Below are 19,887 nucleotides of genomic sequence, written 5' to 3'. Positions count from 1 at the left end.
CGAAGCACAAGGTCCAAACTTTTTTATCTCAATTTTTCACTAAAAAACACCTTCATTGCATTTAAAGAAAATATCTTATTATACGTCATAATTGAAATTTAAATCATAAATACTTAATAAATCATTGAACACCTCACCGTTGCACTATTACAGAACAGTTGAGATACAACATTATTCATATAATAAGAAGTGCTAAATATCAACCTAGCAATTTTCAAATTAAAACATGCATTTTGTAAATTATTATAATTTATAGGATGCCATTCTTCATTCATAGCCATTAGCTAGGCAAAGGAAAATTATGTATGGACTAGTGTACAATGAGATGGCTGTGTAAAATTATTAGAAAAAAATGAACTAGAAAAACAAATATTGCAATATTTGCAAGCAATTAAATGTAATTTTAAGAAATAACAATATGAAATAAAATACACTGAAATGACTTACATATGTTTGAAAAAACAAATGTATTTTGCAATTTGAAAGAATGGAAGATAAAAAAATATTAATCAATATAATATAAATGTGTCTAATTTTAACTGAAGCCACAAGAATGAGATTTTACCATGAAATAAATAAATAAGAAAGCATTATGCAGGATAGCACGAATCGATCTGCAAACTTAAAACGTACAATTAACCAATCAAAATGTCAGAATGAAACAAGGAAATTAACAGATCCAAGTCATACTGTGATTAACTTAAATTTTTTACCAGTTCAAATGCTGAATCAAAATAATTTCCCAAGCCAGATTTCAAACACTGCGATTATTCAAAATAGAATGCTCACAACCAGACAGCCTCTGAACACAAGATTCACATCGTTCTAGTTTATGTACTGTACATTTCACTTACCTGGATGTCATGAGCCCCTTGAATCTTCAGCTTGTGTATTTTGGACCGCTTGGGTGATCACAGGATTCAATATGATTCATGGAACATGCCAAAATATTGAACATCAATTAAAGGGTGGGTAGTAATGGATCTTTCAGCTTCGTTTAAGTTTACATGCATCACAAAATACAACTTAAATGCATACAGAAATAGATCTAAACAAAACAAGATAAAGATGCTTTATATCCTTTCTCGAATCATGAATGGAAATAGTTACATGATGCACCCTTCTTGCAGTGCCCCATCTCATGAAACCTGCATATGTTTCCTCTCGGGGGAGCTGATGATCCTCCAGATTGCGTCCTGTTCCATGATGGCCTTGGATTTGGTTGTCTCGAGTCGTTGGCCCTTGAGCTGTCGCCTTGGCCTGAACGCCGGTCACCAGTCTGTGGTGGTTGATTACCAAAGCTATGAGGATTACCAACTAGTTGATTCGTAGATGGGTTGATATTTCCCTGCCCTGGGTTAATATTCCCTTGCCCTGGTCCCCAAGCAGGATTCATGTTCATTGTTTGTGCAGATGTTTCCAAAATGTGGTTTGTGTTTGGCTGTACAGGAGCTACCCAGCCAGGACTAGGGTTTGGCTGCCCTGGCATAAACATAGCCCAAACAGGATGCACGGCAAAATTTCCCTGCATTTGACCTGCCCATCCAGGAGTTTGATTTGTGTTACCCAATGCTGGGGCCGCCCACCCTGCACTCATATTTGTGTTTCCTTGTGGAGGAGCTACCCAACCAGGGTTCACCATCGGATTTACCTGATTTTGAACTCCCAAACCCATGTTAAAATCTGCAACTGTTTGTGTGGTCTGCCCCAGGGCATGCTCATATTGTTTTGGGCTACCATTCCCCAGCCAGCATTCATGTTTCCCTGAGGCACTGGTGTCCAACTTCCAGTTGCTTGTGTGGAACCTGGATTTGTGCTTGGGTTTTGTGAAGCCACTGGAAAAGCTGTGTTCTGAATATTTGATCCATTAACAAAACCCAACTGCGTTGGTTGTGCTGGTACAATATTGGCATTAGATCCAAACTGAGAAGATGGTGGATTAGAACTGTTAGAAGAGAGTAATTGAGTATTATCAATGGTAGCTGCAGTAGACTCTGGAACAGAGCTCCAACCATAAGGTGTCATGTTTGACGATGGCATTTGATTATTAGTGCTGTTCATGTGTATTGGAACTTCAAAGTTTGCAGAATTCATACGCTCAGCATTTGGAGCTACTGATGCTTGTGATCTCTGACCTAAGCTAGACTCTGAAGCATCTGCTTGAACAAATAATTTTCTAGCTGCATCAACTGAGGGTGTACTAAGATCAGGTGCTTCAGACTTTTGGGAAGTCACAATTTGGGCACGAGCAACCGAATCAGTAGTTGGTCCACTACCATCAGATGATCTACCTTGCATTGTCAGTAAATGTTTACCAGAGTCATTTTGATTGTGTGAGAGAAGAATCTGATTCTTGTCAGACAACTGAGAGAAGGTTACTTGATTATATCCAGAAAAATTTGTCTCGTTTGCTGCTCCTTCCTGGATCTGGTGCAACTTCATTTCAGGTGCTGGTGCAGATACAACAGGAAGAGATTTTCCACCATCTTTAACAGTTTGATCATGCACAAACTGTGCAGAGCCCGTGCCCAACTCTGTTAATGAATTTGTGGTATTTCTTAAAGACACTGTTTCTTCTGACCCCCTTGTAGTGGTAACCCAGCCTGAAGCCTTGTCATGGCCAGTAGCATCAGTTGGCATATGTTTATTTGCAAAGCCCTGGACATTCGACCACCCTTCGCTACTTGGTTGTGAAGTGAGAGTACGCACATTGGAAGGATCCTCTCTCAACTGATACGGCTCATTTAGTGAGATTTGTGTAATGGTACCAGATAATTGATTGCTTGTAGAGCTCCTATTGAGATGAGAATTTACATAATACTGACTACTAGACTGTGACTCAATTGCCTTGGTTTGTCCTTGTCCTAGTTCAATCTTAATATTAGCATCATTTGATGATGCCCCAGCAGAGACATCCATTTTCGTAGATGACCAGGAAGAAAGCGTCAAATTTTGTGTGCTCTTAGAGGGAGTATTGGGCAAATTAGAAATATTACTTCCCCTCTTAATGCTTTCTGAATTTCCTTCACTAAATGGAGTAGAGGAAACATCAACTGACTGGTCTGTGCTCTTAGAGGGAGGTTCCCATTCCGGTAAGTCTTTCTCAAATTTCCCAGCCAGTGCATCACTCAACAATATAGAATCCTCTGGCTTATCAGAAGTTCTCCAAATCTTCAAATTAGGAGGGAAGTATCCAGTCGTACTCCACTTACGTAATTGAGTCATTGAAAATGGCCCTTGGATTTTTTCAGAGGGATCTTTATAGTGCCAAATCTTTTCTGATTCACTTGGGTTTGATTTTGTTGCAACCCCAACTGGGAAAGATGCCTTTTGAGTACCAAGTGAACCATCAGTTAACTGTATTGTTGAAAGATGTTTCTCATTGTACAGACTGCCATCCGACCCACTTCCAAGTGCATGGTTTCTTGGAGTCTCAGAATTAACTGGTTGGACTATGTCACTAGACTTGTTCAAGGAAAAATCAGTTGCATCAGCACGTCTCCCAGAAAAGGTATCTGACAAAGACCCAACTTGAATTTGTGTACTTCTGTTTGGCTCCCAAGAGTTCAAGTTTTTCCGGAGAGTATTCCAGTTTTCAGTTGAACCTCCTTTTCCAGGAGACTTTACATCCCTCCCATTCCTAGTGAAGGAAGATCCTCTTGACTTGTCATAGAAATCTGCATGTTCAACAATCAATTTATAATTTAATAATAGTCAATAGCCAAAAAACTGAATGAGGCTTGCAATTAAAGATATGAGCTACCAAGATGTATGATACCATGTTTCCCCACATCTGACTCTTCTTCCTCTGCAGACTCAAAGTCTGGATCCATACGTGGGTCGGTGTGTATATCAGGGACCTCATTTAGCCTACGGTCGCGCTCTTCAGGTGTGTTCAACAGTTGCAACTTCTCCACACATTCTCTAAGCGTGGAGGAAAGTTAAGGAAGTAGCATCATACATATTGCTAAAATAGTTACTGTGATCAGACAATAGACAGCATCAAACATGAAATCAAATTCGAAATTTTGCAGAGGAACATGTGATATAAGATAAAGTGTCCAATGAGACATGTCAATGATCCTGGGCATACATTGTGTTCTTCCCTGACCATTTGGCAATTTTCTTTCCCATAACTGGACCAGCCTGACCAGTACAGATACGTGGATATATTTAACAATTCAAAGAACTATGAGAGCTATTATTATTCTGATAAGCAACAGGATTTAGCAGATATAGTTCCTAATAAGAATCAAGTGTAGCAAAAGGATATTCTTTTCGACGGCCTTTTTCACTAGCACGATCACGAAGATGACCAAGCCTTGATTTCTCACTTTCCAACCACTGAAAGAAACATTAAAAATATCTATAACATTGCAGAAAAGCAAAAGGAGAAAGTGAAAAAAAAAATAGAACATCACAAAAAGCAGTTCAGAGGAAGATGCTTACATCATTTACTCTTACATGTTGGAGAGACCTTGCCTTCTCCAGAACTTCTCCCTATAAATGATGAAAACAAAAACCGTGACATTTATTCTGTTTGATATCTATAACACAACAAAGACCAAACAAGGTATACCACTGTTAGTCGCCCAATAAACCCACACTTAATGCTCTGTCTTAAGCGTTTGCATTCCTCCTACAAGAACATGATCTTGTTAGGCATGGCAGGCAAAATATGGTCCAGTCAAATAGTAACGCATTTGTCCTTTTATATAACAGATCAAAAGAAGCAAAAGTATCACTCGCTCGTCCTTCTTGTCAAGAAGTGAAGAGGAATGAATCTTGTTTAGGGAGAATAAAACTTATTTCTATAACCAAGGCCAAGATGAAGAACACTTTTCCAACGGTGACACCAACATCTGAAAGAAGAGGAACCGTAGCAGAGTTTGGTAAACAGGATCCATGCAAGGCTCATCTTATAGTCAGAACACCATGAATTTAAATGAGTATTAGACATGGGTAGGATTTAGGTGCTCAATACATCATTTTATAAACGTGAGGATGCAAAACCCAACAAAAAAGAATCTTGGATTATGAGAACAAGTATGGGGGCATGACAAAACTTAATATATAATAACTAACAAATAATATCAGAATCTAAGGACAGTATAAGATTAAATTATTTTATTAATAACTATAATATTTTAAACAATCAATTTAGAAAACCATTTGGGAATTATGTTATAGTTTAATTTGGGCTTTATTTGATTCTTAGGGAGCTTAAAAATAGAATTACAAGAGCAACAATGAAATTACTGAATATATATATCACTCCATTGCATTTGATGCAATAATATATCACTAATAGTATACAGATACACTGTACTAGATTTTTTGGTCTCCGATTACTATTACACCTTCAAATCACATCAATCCAACTTGTCTAAAGATAGGCACTAAATAATCAAAAAGCAATTAGTTGAACGCCAACTCGCATGTTGGCAACGAGTCAAGAATGAATTTAGCACTTTTTTCTGTATAACAGGTCCATAACAGGAAAAACCATAGACACATTGTCAATACCCACACATGTTTTACATAGTACTGAATAATGAGAGACTAAAAGCCCCTAGATGCAAAAACAAAAAAAAACAAAAAATCAACAGAGCATAAGCAAGGAAAAATAAGGTAAATAGAAAAGATTACCTCGGTGAACTCCTGATTAGAGATGATATCAATCGTAATAATCTCCTTCTTGTTTAAATTTAGTATCTCAAGTGTTGCATCAGTTGTCCTCTTTCCACTTTTGTACGGTTCTGTAGCTTTGCCCGAACCTGAACAGAAAATATAAGCAGCACAAATTAATGCTACTGATGCAAGAGTATATATCTATCTATACTAAGTAGCAAGTAAAGCCTACCAACAACTTGTACCAACCGGTACATATCTTGCCGTTGTCCCAACCCAGAAATTCTTATTCTTACAAAGGTTCCAATTATTTTCTCCTCAAATTCATCATCATCAATCAAATCCTCCATTAAATTGCGACGCAAATACATTAAACTAATGTTGTGAGCATCTATTGCTGCATAATCATCGAGGTTGTTTAGAAGTTCCTTATCTTCTGCCTTTTTCCGAGCCTTGCGTCTCTTATCAAGAGTTAACTTTGTGGATGGATCACTATTTGCTTTAGCATCCGTTGGTCCAGGATCAGGATCTACTACGCCTCCTTGCTTGTCTTCGCTATCTAGTGTTGATACCTCTTTTATGAGGAAGTGTGACTCGAGGAGTTTTAGCATTTCAAAGTGCCCCACACGCTCCTTCCCAAAAAGATTTCCAAGTCTTGAATCACAAACAATCTGACTTTTTCGACGGCGATCACGAAGATTATGTTTTTTTATGTAGTCAAGCAAAAGAGCCTGAACATCAAACTGGGATAAAGCAGATATATCACCATTTCTCATATGTGCTATAAACTCCAAAAGTTCATCTGTAGCCCATTCAGAATTCCTGGAGGCAGATGTACCAACATTATCTACCTTTACTGATCCTGCATTATCTACTTTTACTGACCCTTCCTCCTCGATAAATTTGTTAGCTCTTTTCCTTATTTTCCTCCTAGAAATTCTTTCTTTATGGTCTGAAGAGCTGTCTGAAGATGCCACCTGCTGTTCTTTAGGATTATGCAAATTACCAGAATCATCATTTAGTGTGGCAACATCAGATCTCTTGATTGGATTTCTAGCACTCATTAACTCATCTAGTGTCAATGACAACTTTGCTTTCAGAGCCAAATAGTAGTCCTTGAACAAATATTCAAAACTACTTCTATCATCAAAATCAACTGTCATCTGCATAGACCCAATAAATATAGCACATGATTATCAAAAAGGAGATGAAGTGGATAGATGAAACTATAGTAAATATAAACAAAGTGATTTAGAAGCACACAATATAACAATTTGAAAGTCTATACTACCAAAAAAATGACATGTGATATCATCTTCCAAAACACTATAGCGAAAAGGAATGGAATATATTGGTGTACCCAAGTACCTAACAGAAGTGCATGAGTGTCATGCCTCAAACAACATACAGCATCCTAGTCAATGTTTACAATACTATTCTGGTTCCCTGATATCAAGTTTAAAAGCAAAGAAATAAGAATCATGAAAAACTAACCAAAGAAAAAAGAACAAGAAAAAGAATACATGCGCAAGCCTCTCATCATCAAACCTATTTTGTCCCAAACTATTTGGGGTCAGTTACAATCTTATCCCTCTATTTAGCTTAATCCATGGCTATACAAAGCAATTAAATCATTTTTATTATATTGACCAATATTATTTTTTATCTCTCTCCACCCTTGCACCTTTCATACTAATAGGTTCAACTTTTCACACTATAGAATCTATTATTGATCATTTTTCATGTCCATACCTTCTAATATATTTTCTCTCATTTTATCATCTATTGCAACTACAATTAATTGCTCTCAAATACTAGTTTGTTTTAATCTATCCTTTTTAGTAACTTCATGCAAACATCTTACCATTCTCATTTCAACTACATAACTTTTTGTAGATGCTACTTCCAAACATCCCAATACTTCCATCCATGAGTATGATGTATCATAACTTTATAAAAGTTTCCTTTGAGCCTAGGAGGAATGTGATGATCATGTACCTCGATATCTCCTCCTTGTTAGATCATAGATTCAAAATATTGAAAGATGTGTATGTTCATCTACCTTAATTATTCCATCAATTATATCTTGTTACCCAAACTCTACTTATCTTAAACCATTTAGTGTAAGTTTTTCCTCCACAATTCAAGCTTCTTATTTAATAAATAGTCTCATCAATTACCACAATGTTGTATGTAAATAACATATGGCAAGAAAAGCTGACAAGTTCCTTCTTAATCCCACTTATTACTCATTGCTAAATTTTGGCTAAGAAAAACTGATGACACGATTTAGCTAACAAAACATAATTGGATATTTTCAGCCTTATTTGAGTAAGAAAAGAGGAACCACATTTAGGAAAACAATGAGTAATTGTCCCTTAGAACTATTTTTACCAAATCAAACACACTATGCCATTTCACCAGACCCACATTTTAATAACTATATTGGATGGTGGAAGCAAAAAAATCATTTGAGTCGCTATTTAGATCTTATCCTTCCATTGGGCTATATATAATAGAAGGATATACAGTTGACAATTCTTCAATCTAGTAGACTTCTCTTTTAACTCTATTAGGTACAATTTTCTTTCATTCCTAACAAGTTCAACTCTAATTGGTTCATTTCCACTCTTTTTCAAAAAACCTTCTATGTTATCACATAACTAGTATACTTGAGGATTGCATTGATTATCCAATAATGATCGAAAATGAGGCAATGCTCAATATGTATAGGTGGATGAGTCTGAGTTACGTATGCATCAAGTCAATACATAATCTGAAACAAATTGATCAACTCAAATCCAATCAAATAGAAGATGGTGGTAACTAATCAACCATATTACCTCATGTAGAAAAAGAGCCAAAAAATGTGATGAAGAGGAATTTGATGAATGACATTTAGTTAAATAAAATACTTGTAAATCTTTTCAATATACAATTCAGAATTTGTAAGTCCCAAATACTTAATACTCATAAGCAATAAGCATTATATGTATTGTTCTACTAGATATGGATTTCTTTGGTTTCTATGTGTAGTAGATGTGGAATTTTCTTCCATATCAATTGCTTAGGTTGATTAATTAGAAACACAGTGTCATGGCAAAAAAATTTTCTTTTATGATTGCTTAAATTAATTAATTTTATATATTACGTGATAAATTAGAAATTGTTCGATGCATTTGCATATGTAACCTCACCCGACGCATATATGTGTGTGTGTGTGTGTGTGTTGTCCCATATTGATTTAATTTTCAATTGATTTACCTGCTATATCAAGCTAGTTCATAATTACATCACAACATAATATCTTGGAATAAAGTAGACAAGAAGAAGATGATCAATCTAATTGAAGTTTAATTTATTCTAAGTGTGCAGATTTCTTAACTGCGAAACATGTGATTAGTATAAAAGAATAGTCACTTGATGATTTAAAACATCTTTGATATAACATTAACATTTAGGATCCTATTTGCATTATTAATCATCATTTAAGCATAAATTACAGTTCTTATGGATTTATTATCTAATTATGCGTGAATATACTTATATAAGTGAAAATAATGTTAAATACTATTTTTTTTAATAATAAAGCATATAAATCCATGTACATATGAAACATATGAATTATACAATCACCCGATAGTGAGTAGCCGACATTCACCTTTTACCTTGTTAAGAAACACATGACAATGACACAAGACTATGAGCACTTCTCCATTTTAATATGCAACCTTTGTCCAATAAATGTAGGCCAAAATTAAAAAACTAACAAGCATAAAAGGGTGCAAAGTCTGCAACCACAGATTATTTTCTAAGTGATTGCTTACTTGGTGGGATAGAGAATGAAAGAGAAAGGAAGAGAAGGATGGAAAAAAACAAACAGAAACTTTCCAATGTTTTTTCAGTAAAGTATGTGATGTCACATAGATAGCATAACAAACTTGTTAAGTTCAAAAAAATTAAATATTCAAATATTAAGTTACATGAACAAGTTGGTACTTGAATGATGAGTTCCGTACAGACTGTTTTCAGAAAATAATTGGGAGGAATGAGAAGAATAAGAAAAACACAACAAACCATTTGTCCATGCCCGTTTTCCTGTGTCTCTATCAGCATCACAGTGCTCATGCAAGCTTCACAGAAGCCTTTATTTTCTCTAACGCAAATAAACCTGGCATTCTTCATACACCCTTTACACAAAGAGTATGTGCAAGTAAAGCACATGTAGCGAGCACTTTTCTCACAGCTACTACATATATGCCAACCTAGAATTCCAATTCAATTAAATAAATTAGAAATATGACACAGTACAGGAAATTGGAAATCATTCTTAAGCAAGAAAAGAAACATTTAAACATGAAAAGGGATCTTGTTTATAACCAGAGGTTCTTAAGAAAAAAGAAAGACAATTAAAAGAACAAGCCAATATTATAGTTAAATCTGATTTCTCCTAAGATGTTATCATTAAATTTCTACATGAGCAGTCGTTTTTTCATTACAGATAAACTTCATAGATCTATAGTAGCCACTACAATATTTACAGGTCTGAAAAATCAAAATTCAAAATTTCTCCAAGGCATACTATCCTCAGCAGACAATTCTAGAATACTGTAATGGTCATTCCTAATTCTTTTCAATTCACAAATTAATAGATGTACCATTCTGTAACACAATCATAGCAAACACATGTTATCACTAACCCTTAAATCAGTTGAGCCATACAAATCATCAAGCAACATACTTGGAAATTTTGGTTCATTAGGAAATCAACTCCAACAGAATGAGTTAGCCTTATGTACTCATTTCAACTGAGTGATAATGTGATGTATTAGAACAGAGTTAAAATTGACTTTCATGTTTGTGTTGTGTCCATATATTACCAACATTTGTTCAAATTTTCAGATTGAGTGGGTAGCTCAAACCATGTTGTCACTGTCATAGTTTCTACACTTATCTTTGTTAGTGTACAAACAGAGCGATGGGAAGCAGTGAATCATGAAATCATAAATAGTTTTAAGAATAGGATGTAAAAATGGAGAAGAGCTTTCAGAGCCAAGTCAAATTATAGTATGCCCCTTTGACTAAAAAATGAAAAGATTATGACATTAATCAACCATATATTGAGGGTTAGTGTGTTGGACAGTTGAAAAACAGATGTAAAACATAATCAAGCAAAAAATGTTGTTAAGATGATGGTAAGGTTACTTTTAGTGTGTTGGACAGTTGAAAAACAGATGTAAAACATAATCAAAGATGATGGTAAGCAGAAGAAAAGAGGGTTAGTGTGTTGGACAGTTGAAAAACAGATGTAAAACATAATCAAGCAAAAAATGTTGTTAATATGATGGTAAGGTTACTAGAAAATATAAAATAACAAATTTAATGGTCCAAATGCATTTAATGTGGCTTTGATATATGAAAAAATTGAGAAAAATAAATGTGGTATGGACATTCTCAAAGATGATTGATAGATTCTAAAGTGAGATGAGTTGAATAAACTAGAGTAAAAAGTGCAAGAGATACCAGAAGAAAGATCCATTTAACATAATTAAAAGTGATATAAAAGACTTTGGTACTATTTGTGATACTTAAAATTTATAAGTGATCTAAAAGATCATGGTATTACTTGTGACATAGCCTTATACACAACTCAATACAGAGAAAAATATTAAGATTCACATAATCAACCCCAATAGATGTGGCTCATTGTTTTCAGTGTTGTCGTTCATCAACTAATTTGTAATTAGTTACATGGACCTTTTTCACCATAATACGCTGAGAGAAGGTGAGCATACTTTGGGATTATCTATCAAGTATAATTTTCCACATGTCAAAACTGAAAAAATATAGACTTTGTGTAGTGCATATACAGTATTTGCAACAATTCTATAGATATCTATGGTTTTGTCCATGCCATGTTATTCCCTATATGCTGGTGTCTTTGTTTCATGTAATTTCCAAGTCCCAAATGAAGGCTCATGCTACCCAGATTACTGCAGTGATCTATATTTTCATAGATCGCATAACTAATAAATCTCTATTCTCTCTTTATGATTGTTTATTCCATATTTATCAATTAAAAAACCAATCAAGAAAGAACTGTCAAACTGAATGTCCCTTGAGGCCTGACCATGCCAAAGTAAATTAGTTAACAAGGTCAATATATCAGTTAGCCAACATCATAGATGTAATTCATCAAACTGACCAAACCTGAATAAGAAAAAAAATTCAAGAAGATAAATCAAACAACAAGCTCAACACATAAGTTACTCAATATTTCCATGTCATTTTTTCTTTCTCCAAAACAAATTTACATATTCCACACTCAATTGGCCAGGTATAATCAATCAAAACAGTGGATAACTCTTTTGACAGACCTAAAAAGAGGGTGGTCAATCAATGTATCCTCAGGTAGGAATGGCGTCGGATTTGGGTATATTTGGTTGGCCTACAACACCAAATATTTTCCTATAAATTCTTCAATAAATTCGAAATTTATCCAATTTTTTATAACCAATGTGCTATGTACTATTTGGCATGAACTAAAATATTATCTTTAATTAGTTAAGGTATACTTTATCATACCAATAGTAGGAAACATAAAATACGCACCAAAAGCCTGCTCTTTAAGGCCCCAAAAAACTAGTCTGATATATATAAAATGAGGGTTCAGTTATTAAAAGTAGTATCACATATTCAATTCCATGATCGACAAAGATATCCTAGCACACAAACAAAGAAAAGAAACATAAGAGAAAGAATACAAGGGGCAAAGAAACATACCACAAGTCCAACGACCTTTTGCACGGAAAAAAGCCTCATCCCGATTGACACACGAAGGATGGTACACTTTTGGGCAACCCCTGGACACCGAAAAAGGAATATAAAACAACAAAAAAAGGAAAAGAAAGAAGAAAGGGAAGATGAGTTATACTAACCTACGATCGCAAACTACAAGATCACCTCCATCAAAGCAAATAAAGCACACCTCTTCATCTTCTTTCTGCTTTGAGAAAATTTTAACAACCTGAGTCCTTGATGGTCGACCCCTCTTCCTTCGTCCACCTCTTCGGGCAACAGCAGGTGTATCATCAGCATCAGCATCAGCATCTGCATCCATCTGCATTGCTTCATCAGTCACAACATCAGCACTGTCATGTGAAATGGTGGTCATATCAGGCTCAAGTGCGGTAATGTTCTGAAGTCCACTATCAGAATCAAAGGGAAACTCAGAAGATGAATCTTTGGGCATTGAAATATCAGCCACCACAACATCCTCCATCTGTTCACATATGGGAAGTGTCACATTGTCCAGTTTATCCATATCTGTAAATGCCATATCCACTTTCATAGCACCATGATCACCTGGTGAAGCAGCAGTAATAGGCACAGATGGCGCTACTTTCTGAAGTACACTATCACTAATGGAGGATGGCACACACATCAAAACATCAGCTTCTTCACAGGCGACCTGCTCACCTGCGACAATTGGTGCAGTATCAACATCCATCTTCAACGTTGCTAAGTGGACATCACAATCACCAACTGTAGTGGTGGGAACATTAACAATCTCAATGGCATCAAAGTTCAAAACATCACCATCAAAACCAGAGGAAGGCACGGTATAGGAGTTCTGAAGCACAGAAGACGCCTCCTTAATACTGTCCTCCTCCTTCCCTTGTTGCAATTCAGAAACTGGCAACCTATCCATATCAGTTTTTAAAACTGCCTCTTCCACAACATCAACATTGCCTATGGCAGTAGTGACATTATCACTTACAGAGGCTGCAGATTCCAGGACATCAGAATCGAAGCCAAAGACAGAAGATGATCCTTGAGAATGAATTACTTCTCCCTGGACACTGTCCTTGCAATGCTGCGAACTCGTAGCTGCATCCACCTCCATGTTTGGCACATCCATATCTGACGAAACAGCAGGAGCGGTGGCATGGCTGGAAATGATGATAGTGGCAGCCTCTGAGGCGGGGATGTTTGAATTACTTCCATCAAGATCACAGTCGGACGCATCCGGTGGGCCCTGAGACATCAAAATTTCTTCATGCTCGCTGTTCTTCCCTTTATAACATTGCAGAATATCATTGCTCTCTGTCTTTCCCTCCTCTTGAAGGACATCAGCATCATCCACAGCGGTGCTGGGAGAATCAACCTCAAAGGCGATAGCTTCCCCCGCTCCTTCGTTAGATAGCGGAGCAAGGGAGCCCTGGGGCGCTGACAACTCGGTCACACAACCAGACGCCTGCTCACTCTGAGGATGTGACATGCCATCCACATCGATCATCTCCACCCGCCCATCCTCGGCACCACCATCACCAGCAGAACTGGCATCGGCTAGGGGCTCCGGCTCCTCGATAAGAACCGGCACACCCGCATCAAAGTCGGAGGAACTCTTAGATACGGCGGAACAGCCCGCTTCGCCTCCGCCCTCCGCCTGGTCGCATTGTGTTAGGCCGACCTCGACGGCCTCCAGCTGCGCGGGCTCATCGTCCGAGGGATGGGGCTCGACCAAGGCCAAAGCTCCCTCTCCTACCACTTCATCCATGGATCCGGTTGATCCAAATCTAGGGTTTCCAAAAGAACCCTAGTTTTCGCGGTTCGAGGGAGGTTCCTCGTCTTCACGATTTCTTCCCGTCGGTTGGATAGAAGGGAGAGAGAAGGGCCAAAAACCGAGGGCTTTTAACGCAATTAGTTACGAGTTCGTGGCGTCAAGGCAACTAAATGGACGGACCAGATGAAACTTAAAACTGGGATGAACGGTTTTCGATGGCGTTTACAGAAAATCTTACCCTAAACTTCCACCAGCAATAATAATAATAATAATAATATAATTCAAAGAATTAAAAATATCTTATTAAATTATATATAACATATTTTTATCATTGAAATGTTATTTATAAATTAATTTTTTTAAAGTTAAAAATAAAAAATATTTGAAAAAGTAAGAACAAAATTTTTAGGTTCCAGGTTTTGGAGCTATAAATAGCGCGGAATTGGAAACCAAACCATCGACCTCGAAATCTTTGCGAAGGAAGGAAGCCGGAGAGAGGGCAGGAGAATCGGAAGAGGGGGAGCAGGAAGATGGAGTTGTCGGAGTCGAGGTTCCTCCAGGAGCTCCTGCTCTATGCAGCGAGCGCAGCGGTGAGTTCTCTTGTCATCTTCATTGGGTTGCGCCAACTCAACCCCGATCGGGCCGGCAGCAAGGAGGCCCTCGAGCACAAGAAGGAGATCGCCAAGCGCCTCGGCCGCCCTCTCATCAAGACCAACCAATACGAGGTAGTCTTCTTGTTCTGTTTCGTCTCTCGTTTACGAGCCTTCCCCCTTTCCATGATGGTGTTGGATCCGATTCGGGCTACATTTTGTAGCTTTCCTGGCGTCCGGCATCTAGTGGATGCTTTTGTATATGAAGTTTTATCTTCTGTCGGACGTTAATGTGTCTATAACCTAGACAGCGACATGGGGGGCAACCGATTAGGGTTTGTTCTGCTGGCTGAAATAGTGATTTTTGTGTGTTGATTTTCACTTTCTAGTTAAGTAGTTACACATTTTTATTGATATTATGGTCCTTCCGTTAGCGAATTTCAAGTTTATTATCGTGCCAGCTTGTGTATATTTTCTCCAGTATCGTTTTCAGCTAGTTGCTCTTTGTGTTGTAGCCTTATAAGTCGTTTCATTATGACAAACCTGTAAGACAAATACAGGTGTGAAGTGAGACTGAACTTTAAAGTTTGTCCTAGTAAAAATTTGATGAAATTACAAACTTTAGTAACTTCTGCAACTGAGATTCATGTTGGCTAAGTCGTGAGCTATCTTTTAGCAATCCATGGTTAAGTATGATACTTATCCTTCTATAAATATAATAAGCTTGACGTACCCAATTTACCGTGGGGATATAAATAACACTAATTACCTTGAAAAGAAGGTATTAAGAGCTTTATTATAAATAAGACCTTAATGCCAAACTTATGCTTTTGGTTGCAACCTGAATTAATGAAATTGGTCTAAAATATTAAGACAATTCAGTTAATGATGATGTTTATATACATTTTGCAGGATGTAATAGCTTGCGATGTTATAAATCCTGATCACATTGATATTGAATTTGAGTGTATTGGTGGTTTAGAGCATATCAAGCAAGCACTATTTGAATTGGTCATTCTTCCACTTCGTAGACCCCAGTTGTTTTCACAAGGAAAACTTCTTAGCCCACAAAAGGGAGTTCTGTTGCATGGTCCACCTGGAACAGGAAAGACAATGTTAGCCAAGGCTTTAGCAAAAGAGTCTGGTGCAGTTTTTATTAATGTGAGGATCTCAAATTTGATGAGCAAATGGTTTGGGGATGCTCAGAAACTTGGTAAGACAAATTTTTTTATTATTCTGTGAAGTGAGCTTAATGTTTTGTGTATTTACTTATTATTTATTGACATGTCTTGTGGTTATATGGATTAATAAATTTTTAAAGTAATTTACTGTTAATTATTTTGTTGAACTTATTGTGTCTACTTCATGATATGTTGAAACCCATTGTTAGAATATGTTATGATAACACATTGAGAAGAAAACATTTATCATTCTTCAAGATTAGTGAAGTTACAAACCTTTGCACCTCTTTTATTTTGTGATATAAACTAAGAAAAAGTAGTTGACTTCTTTTGTAGTTCCAAAACAATATATGCAGAAATTAACTATATTCATAATTCTCTCACAATGTTGTCACTACACTCTTGTCATTCTTTAAAATGGATAGATTTCCTTTTTCTTGTTGTTAAAGCAGTTGTATTTAAAAGAAGGAAGAAGACATTAGAAATGTTAATTGTGAAGAAGGAAGAGTTTTATTTATTTATTCATTTGAGAAATAACATTATGAAAATATTGAAAATGTAGTTCTAGGTGGTTGGTTGGTTGATTGGCAGTTAGTGGGCCAAAGCTTAAGAGTGTAACCGCTTTAACCTTAATCAGATCTCCCAGCAGAGGTGCCTCGTGCCACATCATCTTTCTAATGTATTATGGTTCCAACATGAATAGAATCATTGCTTCAGACAGATGCATCTTGATCGTGGTTCTAGTTTTAGGATCACAAATATGTTAATTTAACATTATTAAGTGCCTCTAGCTGGATCATACCTCATGAGTTTCCTACATACCATATGAACATAACTATTGTATGGTACAAGAAGGTTCAGATTCTTTAAATCTGAATCCTAAATGGCTGTTGATTTTACTTTATATGGGAATACAACATCTGCTAAGATTTATTTTCACCTATTTTTCTAATCATTATTTGCTTACATTTACACTGATTTTATTGCAGTTTCTGCTGTTTTTACCCTTGCTTATAAGCTACAACCTGCTATCATTTTCATTGATGAGGTCGATAGTTTTTTGGGTCGGCGACAGAAAACAGATGATGAAACATTGACTAGCATGAAAACTGAGTTCATGTCCTTGTGGGATGGTTTCACTACCGACCGTAAGTTTCAGATTCTCCTTGGTATTTTCACAGATTCACTTGAGTCGATCTCGTGAATATATGCTTCATTTCCTTCCATACGAATATATGATGCATGTTCTTAACCAACAGTATTCCTAGTTTCCTACTTTTACTTTTATCATTTACCTGGTATGCTTTTCCTTTTATATAATTTATCTGATGAGGACACCCCCCCCCCCCCCCCCCCCCCCCCCCCCCCCCCCCCCCCCTTTATGCTCTCAATATCACAAGACATTATAATGTAACTATGTTTCGTTTCGTATCCAATAATTTAGTTTTACTAGTTAAGTTGTTCATTGATTGAGGTAGAGTATCTTAATCCTCTAGTATGCCCTATTATTCTTGTGATTTTGTCTGACTGTTGCAGTTTGATTCGTTGTTTTGCCAAGCAAAAACCATAAATTCAAGCTGCATTCCTATTTCCATGTCATGCATGATTTAGTAATTCCATTTGCCTAGCTATAAAAAAAACTGATTGTTATTCAGCAATGTCATATCATATTCAAGCTGCATTCGTATGTCCATTCCATGCAGGATATAGCAATCCATTAGCCTGATTGTTAATGAGAGTACAGGAATGCCATATCAAAAAAGACAGGAAAATACTGCGTTTGAATTTGATTCTTAGTATGACGCCACTAATTAAGAATGTTCTGCACTGTCTTCTTTCATTATGGATATATTTGCTTAATCTTGTGCGTCTACTATGCTGGTTGCTAAAGACAAATACCAATGTACCCTTTCTTTTCTTCGCAGAGAATGCTCGTGTGATGGTTCTTGCTGCTACAAATCGGCCTTCAGAACTAGATGAGGCAATACAGAGGCGGTTTACCCAAACTTTTGAAATTGGCATGCCTGATCAAAGTGAGAGGGCCAAGATACTAAAGGTGATAGTCAAGGGTGAAAATGTTGAAGAAAACATTGATTATAAGTACATAGCCTCCTTGTGCCATGATTTTAGTGGTTCAGATTTGCTCGAACTTTGCAAAAAAGCAGCCTATTTTCCAGTGAGAGAGTTACTCAATGATGAGAAGAATGGGATGGCATTCAGGGTTAGTATATTTCACTAATATCAAATAACTCTTCAGCAAGTGAGATAGTTTTTGATTTTCAACTATAATAAGTAGTTCGTTTTTAGAACTTTGGGTATCCATTCAGAGTTCACCAATGCATGCATCTGCAAATCTCAACCTGTCTGAATTATTCTCCAGTACTGAATTGAGAAATTAACCTGTGTTCATGTGGCCTTGAGAAACGCATCCTCATTTTGCCTCTAACAATGCAAGTCCCTCCCTCCAACTTTTTCCTTGATTCCTGATAACTTTGAGCCTAATTGAGGATTTCATGTGATCTTCTCATGGCATATCCATTCCATCTGAGATGTGCTTCTATGCATTTGTTATTCATTTCATTGTTGTATCTTCAATCTTCATTATTCTGTGAGCCCTTAAACCTGACTTAATTGACAAAAGCTTTCTATAAAATTGTTATTCAGGTTTTTTGCCCCTTTTGTCAAACTTAAAGAGGACCTTGCATACTACAACTTACTAAAGAGATTCTTATTTAAAAATCATGCTTTTGAAGGTTTCTAAGTTAGCGAAAATAAAACAAAGTTTTTTTTTTTGGTAATCTCTTTATTTATAGCATGTTTCTTTTTTTACCCCTTGTTTCTATATAATTGCTATTGCTAGCTGAACTTTTTTATAAGCTGAAACCATGAATACTTCACAACAATCTCTGTCTTACTCTTATCAGCAGGTTCCAAGACCACTCAAACAGTCAGACTTGGAGAAAGCACTCTTAATCTCTTCAAAGGAAAGGAAACTAGCCAGTTTAAAATCACCAGCATTGTCTGCATAAACTGAGCCAGATAATGAGCATGTCTGTAATGCCATTGTTATTTATATCCACCTAGCGAACAACCAATCAGATAATCAGGATGCTTAGGTTATTTATATCCAGTTAGAAGGTGATCTAGCCCATCTCTAATGCTTGAGCAAGTTGCCTCAATCCAGGAACAGATCAGTTCATTGTTTCACGCCAGCATTGACTACTAAATATCCGTCTTCTTTTGCTTATTTGTAAAACTCATTGAACGTGATAGTGTGTTTATCTTTTTTATCATATCATTTTTTGTGCCCGAATATTCTTTAGTTCTATTTTTTATAGGGAGATTGTGTATACAATTTCTTAACGAAGATACAGTGGTTTCAGCGTTTGTTTTGACAGAGTTCCAAGGAAAATGTATCTTGAAATTCTCTTGTACTACAGAAGAATTGCATTCGCAGGAAATTTTTCCTTGCCAGTAATTTTTTTTTTGTTGTTGAATATTTAGGACGAATTAATTATCTTCAAAATTAATCAGTTCGCCGTTGTTTGCAAGTCCTCCTCTGTCGCTCATAAACTTTTATGAAATTAATTAGGGTAGAAATAGAACATGATTTAGAGAATTAAACATAATACTTATTGTTTAAAATGAAGAAATGAAAATTAAATTAGAGTAATAATTTTATAGGAGTCTGCCTTTTCACTTTTCAGTTATTTTATTTTAAACAAACATATAAATATACTCCACAAAATAACTCAATGACAAACAAGTCGAGCTTGTATTTAAGGTGAATCTCAATTCAATAAATAAGATAACGATCTATTTATTAGTTCTTTTAAACATGTATAAATGATTTAGGCAAATAAGTTTAGAACCTCAAAGACTAGTAATTATTACATGAACTTAATACATAACTAATTTT

At 36.2% G+C, this 19,887-nt stretch overlaps 2 protein-coding genes across 3 annotated transcripts; one reads left to right on the top strand and one right to left on the bottom strand.

The window, feature by feature from the left end:
• Window positions 1-940: 940 nt before the first annotated feature.
• On the bottom strand, window positions 941-14,272 carry LOC141838435 (uncharacterized). The gene is given in 11 exon segments (XM_074725910.1): window positions 941-1,707; window positions 1,710-3,677; window positions 3,779-3,930; window positions 4,274-4,344; window positions 4,450-4,500; window positions 4,580-4,639; window positions 5,650-5,777; window positions 5,864-6,794; window positions 9,709-9,896; window positions 12,415-12,494; window positions 12,570-14,272. Coding segments are annotated over 11 exon segments (5,868 nt in total). The 5' UTR covers window positions 14,192-14,272; the 3' UTR covers window positions 941-1,090.
• Window positions 14,273-14,682: 410 nt separating this feature from the next.
• Window positions 14,683-19,261, top strand: LOC141840561 (uncharacterized). 2 transcript variants are annotated; one of them, XM_074728597.1, is made up of 5 exons: window positions 14,683-14,922; window positions 15,700-16,000; window positions 16,958-17,116; window positions 17,894-18,189; window positions 18,896-19,261. In XM_074728597.1, the coding sequence occupies exons 1-5, from the start codon at window positions 14,728-14,730 to the stop codon at window positions 18,995-18,997; spliced, it is 1,053 nt and encodes a 350-aa protein (XP_074584698.1). In that variant the 5' UTR covers window positions 14,683-14,727; the 3' UTR covers window positions 18,998-19,261. The 2 variants fall into 2 exon arrangements, with proteins under 2 accessions (XP_074584698.1, XP_074584697.1); XM_074728596.1 differs by having other exon boundaries at window positions 18,893-19,261.
• The last annotated feature ends 626 nt before the right edge of the window (window positions 19,262-19,887 follow it).

The sequence above is a fragment of the Curcuma longa genome, chromosome 11, assembly GCF_044706935.1.
Source record: "Curcuma longa cultivar G26 ecotype Majalengka, Jawa Barat chromosome 11, ITB_CL_G26_1.1, whole genome shotgun sequence".
Classification (NCBI taxonomy): Eukaryota; Viridiplantae; Streptophyta; class Magnoliopsida; order Zingiberales; family Zingiberaceae; genus Curcuma; species Curcuma longa.
This window is presented reverse-complemented; position numbering and strand designations above follow the sequence as displayed.

Coding starts and splice junctions, on each gene's coding strand:
- LOC141840561 (XM_074728596.1), top strand. CDS start 14,728: ATGGAGTTGTCGGAGTCGAGGTTCCTCCAGGAGCTCCTGCTCTATGCA. Junction 14,923..15,699: donor TCAAGACCAACCAATACGAG/GTAGTCTTCTTG, acceptor TACATTTTGCAG/GATGTAATAGCTTGCGATGT. Junction 17,117..17,893: donor GGATGGTTTCACTACCGACC/GTAAGTTTCAGA, acceptor TTTTCTTCGCAG/AGAATGCTCGTGTGATGGTT.